We start from the raw sequence: 5619 nt of genomic DNA on the forward strand, positions 1-5619 counted from the left end.
TCCATTAAAATATACTGATTGCGTAACTACGTAATATAGTAATAATACATTGCAATTATGAATTAAATTGCGTTACGTAAACCAATATTACAGACTAGATTTCGGCCACGGTTTTGCTCGCGTTTTAGGGGTCGTTTGACGGGTAATATTCACACAATATCGTTACAAATTAAAGCCTATGTGTTATTCTGATGTATAAGATATATTACGTTATTGCGTGAAAGAGTAACAAACATACATAAAAACTTTCGCCCTTTTAAAATTAGTAAGAATCTAGGAAGTTAGAAAACGGTAAATTGACCCTAAGGCACATTGCCTTACGGAACTTTATGCAAAAATAAATGCCATGTCAATTTATTTTTATTCTTTTATTGTATATTTTAAAAATATTTGTTATTAAACAAAACTCATTATAATTTTAATTAATCAATTTTAATGTTTGAAGTTTAGTCGCAATCCTCTTCTTGGCGTCTTCAGATATAGGCCTCTGCGGTAGTGCTGGAGGACCCACTTTGATTCCGGTAACGATTTCCATTCCAGCCTTCATTATAGGTACCCATGCACCTAAACAAAGAGAATTTGGTTAAATATAAAATTAAAAATCCGACACCACTCTCGAAGGACTAGGGAAAACTGCCACTTAATTATTCTCATTTTAACCTACCTCTATTATATGTCTACCCACATTTTTGTTTTTGGTTTTGAAGTTGGCAACTGATAATCGTGGTCCCTTAACAGTTGCGTACGTACCTATTAATAAAAGTGCTAAGCAAAGTGCTACGTAATTAGTCATTACCTTTCATTTTTTTACCAGGCCTGTCTTAACCGGGTGCAAGGGGTGCTATAAACTCGAATACACGCACTGGAGGACTTGCCGATAAATGTCAAATATGAGACAAAAGGGCCCAGAGGGTCTCTTAAAAAATTGAAAGGGCTCGGGTCAGATCTTGAGAAACTGGTTGCAGGCGGGCGCTTGTTATACTTAGAATGGGGATGTTTATTACTACTATACTTTACTTTATATATGATCATAGCCAAATTGAAAATAACAGTATTGGATATTCGAACCTAGCTTGGTAGATGAATGGCACACATCTTTAAAGTTAGTTAGTTATTTTGCTTAAATGAAGTAAAGTTTTTTTGTCTATCTTTTGTTAGATATTTATTTATTTATACTGTTTTGTAATTGTAAAATATTCGTGACTCAAATGAACTTTTTCTTATTCTTATTTTTGTGATGATGAAGAACCTTTGTGATACCTTCAGCGGTATGTGCTTCCACCGCAATGCTTAGTTTCTCTTGCAAAGCTCTGGCTTTGACCAGGTCAGCTTTCTCAATCGCCGCCAGAATATCTTGTGCGAGACGTGGGAACAGGTTGAACGTTGTACCAATACCGGAATTTATTCCTAACAGCGCAGCTGGAGCTAGTAACTGAAAAATATATTAAATATTTTTAGAGATTAATACTAAAATTTCGTTTATTTATGTCCAGTTCCATTTTTCTTTTATGAAATAGTTAGGCCCTCTGACCAAGCCCGTCTAGGGTCGGTCACACCTACACATCAGACATTTTACCGCCAAACGGCAAACTTAGTATTTTGTCACCGTTTTTATTGTAAACAATAATAATAACTTACAGTATCTGCACCAAGAAAGACTGTCTGGTCTTCTTTTAGGGCTCTCAACACTTGGGCGCCCTCACTTAAGTCGTTCGATGTGAACTTTATTCCTTTAAAGTTAGGTATACGCTGAGTAGCTTCTGTTACAAAATTCGGCATATTGACTGAAAACACAAATAACGGAATAATGGGTATTTCAATGGCTTATTTTTTTCTATCAATATATATTTTTAATAAAAAAAACTGTATTAGATGAACTTCTAGCTAGAAACTATAAAGCTCTTTCAAATATCATGGTCATTACTTAATTTCTTTTAGGCAAGTATTATACGAGGTAGTTATTGATGTCCAGTCCGAGAGTCCAATCATGAATTTAGATTTTGAATTTAAACATTTATTTTGGCATTTTCACGCGAAACTCCAATAGAAGTACTCCAAAGATAAGACTATAACTCACTAAGTTTATTCTCACTGGCTGTGTTTAGAACACTTGAATCTTAATCGAAGACACTAATGCGAAATCAAACCCAAGCAAGCATCACTGAATTTTCATGTGGATAATTTTATCTATTAATACATCATGTCGTGTTTGGCGGTGAAGGAAAACATCGTGCCGAAACCTGCATAAGTCGGAAAAAAAATCTCCAAATCTGTTTCCATGACCCTACATTCATAATTAATCACAAGAGGTATTTATTCTATGAAAATAAACTCGAAATTCAACGCAGAACACCTGAAACTGAAATGTCAGATATGATATACGACACTGACTATAATATAATTAATTAATTTACTTAAAGACTTATCAAAAAATCGGTAAATACTAGTGTTCTCGAGTGAGATGCGTAGGGAATTCTTACAGAATCTCACCTTTCACCACAATTCTCCACAAAGTAGAGGAGGTCTCAGCCTAAAAGTAGGACAATGTTATTCTTACCTTCAACTTTACTCATGCTCGGTATGTGGTAGTACAATACGGGAAGATTTGGCGCGGCTTTCGCAACTAGCTCCACGTAAGACACCAGCTCAGAAACAGACTGTGGCTTAAAATATAACTCAGGCAGAGTTAACAGCGAGTCTACACCAACATCTGAGCAGTATTTTGTCTGAAATAAAGTATAACAAAAATATTAAGACGACTGAAACATAAAAATCCAATTCAATGAAGAAGTCTTTACTATAGAAAAAACAAAGTCAATTGAAAAAAACGTAACCACCAGAAAACAATAAAGGAAAAATATTACAAGAGTACAGTCCAATGCTGCCTATAAATGAAAAAAAAAATTCACATCAGACCTAACGTATAGTTTTAATAATTTACAAAAGAAATTAAATATTTGCCATATAATTGTGACATGACTAGCATTAATCCAATATTCACAATTTAGAATATCGTGAAAGAAAGAGTCGACCTAGTCAGATGAATTTTCACTTACTAAATTTAAAACATCAGCCAATGGGGCTCCTCCTACTTGAACCATTAAGTGAAGTCCATTGGTCAGTTTACCAGCCTTTACCCACACGTCTATTATCTTCTTTCTATCTGAGACACTGAGAGACATATGTTCTCCTGTTGTACCTCCGACTGAAAAGCATTCAAAGTATTTTATGTTGAAACAATAATGTCCTGACCAATTTTGCGCAAATGAGTGAGCTATCTTGGCTAAAGAAGTTCTTGACAGAAAGAGCCAATTTTAATCGCCCCTGGTTATGAAACCCTGCAGCCTTATCAAGTTACTACTGAGGAAGAATACCAGAGACGCTTTTGCACTGTCTCGCTAGCTCACTTAAGCAACAGTATGCCATAGCCAGCCAATTGTTGCATCAACGCGTTAACGGTTTCTTTCATCCCTATAAAAAAACACGTATTTTTTTTGTTTATAAAATCAACAAACCTCATAATAAACTATAGTAAAAATCGGTACTACTAAAGATTATATACCAAGTTATTGCAATATCAATAATGAAATAAATCAACTAAAACACAAGCAAAAGGCAAAGGAAACATAACATCTTAATTCGTATGGTTTACGATGTAATATCTCTGATCTATATTAATATTATACATATGAAGTCTGTCAATCTGTTATCTGTTGAACCACAAAGGAGTATAGACATAGAAATACATTATTTTTATACCCAATACCTATGACGACCACCAAACGTATAGCAAGCGGTGAAGCTGATAACGGAACGGGGTGTCTTCCAGAGCTAATGTCGATTGGTGCCGATTGCCACTTACCGTCAGAAGGTGACCTTCGCATGTCGACCTATTGTACTATAATATTTAAATAAGTACTATAAAATAAAACCTTTTCATTTTCTATATCAATTAATTAAATAACTACATTATTTTGTAATAATATTATTTATACAAAAACTATTACCGAGTACAGCCTTAATTCCATTGTCAGCTAAAAATTTGGCATAAGGTTCGATAGCTTGGAAGTTAATAGTGTAATCATCATTCAGTGGTGTGAAGACCGGAGGGACCAGTCCACGGGCAGTGAACTCAACCTTAAACGTCATTTATAAGAATAAAGTTTCTATTTACAATTTATATATATATAAAAAAATGTCTGCTTAAATACTGCGTAACTACTAAATAGATAAAATCAAACAAATTTTCGTTATTAAAAAAAGTACTTAAGTTAAAACAAAAATATACGTACCATTTTTAAATATTGCAACTTAAACTTAACAATTACTTTTGAAATGTTTTAACGCGAATGAATAATGTAATGACTTTCGGGTTGAATATAAAATTACAGAACACAGATTATAACCCAACTATTTGATTACTTTATCAAAGTTATCGGGTCTGACGTTAAACAAAACAACGAGTAAAATACGTCCAGGTTAATTATAAATAAACTTTATCTTGTCACTTTAAGAGTCATTTTACAAACAAAAACTATTTCAACAGATATATTATTATTATTGATAAAACAGTTTTGTGAGGCGCCATTGTTTATAAACAAACATTGAGTTAAGAATTAAAACTTGGTTCCTTCGCACTTGCGCTTAACTAAAGAAAAAAGGGCCGTTTCGGTCGCGACTGGTCTGAGTTCTAGTACTACAGTCTTTAGACAAGTCCTTGACGTCCGCATCTAATGAGATTTGACCGGTCTGTTTTGTTCAAGAACTAGGAGGAGTATTATTTCCCGATGAACCCTTCTCATTTTCTTTTTTCATTTTCTCCCTTCGTGTAATCGTGTATTTATGTATTTTATCGATATGAAAGAATAAATCGACTAAAAGTCTGGTTAACGCCGGCTGGGAATAGTAATATTAGTATAGGAATACTAACTATTCAGATGAATGGAATTTTGTATGGAATTTTATTTCTGGCTAAAATAAAAAAGGCGTTACACTTTTCACCACTAATAACTCGTATTTCAAATATAAAAAAATATTTAGAATAATAATAGACTAGCAAACAGACCACCTGATTGTAATTGGTCAACACCGCCCAAGGTCAATTTAACTGGTTGAAATACTAACAAATTCTTACATCGCTAATGCGCCACCAATCTTGGAAACGATGTCGTTCTTATGAATATAAAATTATTATGTACATGTAAAGTTTATTATGTACATTGACTATTGATTATTACACTTTGGCAGTAGAAGAGGGGATAGTACCTCTAACCAGTCGGGCATTAGAAATTCCTACCACCAAGTAGGTAGAGCACATAAGCCCTCCGCCATTTCTTCCATTTGACCGTATTCAGTGTAGAATTATCGATGATCAAACTCTTCCCAACCTGCTAGATACTTTGGCTTTGCGAAGACATGTTGGATCACTCTGCATCTTGTACTGCGTTTTTCGCAGGGAATATGCCGAGGAATTGTTTTTTTTTAATCCCAACTGCTAAATTTCATCTTCGCGTCAAAATTTGAAGTTTTATTCACACCACATAGATGTCTAAAAGTCGACTCAATTTATAAGACATTTTCTGCCTTGCATAACCACTCTGTGGAATCAGTTTCCGGCGG

At 34.1% G+C, this 5619-nt stretch overlaps 1 protein-coding gene across 1 annotated transcript; it reads right to left on the reverse strand.

Moving 5' to 3' along the window:
* Window positions 1-379: 379 nt before the first annotated feature.
* LOC125070880 (N-acetylneuraminate lyase-like) lies at window positions 380-4507 on the reverse strand. The gene is made up of 7 exons (XM_047680881.1): window positions 4293-4507; window positions 4008-4137; window positions 3057-3205; window positions 2558-2726; window positions 1639-1784; window positions 1261-1432; window positions 380-564 (listed from the first exon to the last, which is right to left on the reverse strand). Exons 1-7 carry the CDS (start codon window positions 4293-4295, stop codon window positions 419-421), a joined length of 915 nt encoding a protein of 304 aa, XP_047536837.1. The 5' UTR covers window positions 4296-4507; the 3' UTR covers window positions 380-418.
* Between the last annotated feature and the right edge of the window lie 1112 nt (window positions 4508-5619).

Source organism: Vanessa atalanta, chromosome 18 (genome assembly GCF_905147765.1).
Source record: "Vanessa atalanta chromosome 18, ilVanAtal1.2, whole genome shotgun sequence".
Lineage (NCBI taxonomy): Eukaryota > Metazoa > Arthropoda > Insecta > Lepidoptera > Nymphalidae > Vanessa > Vanessa atalanta.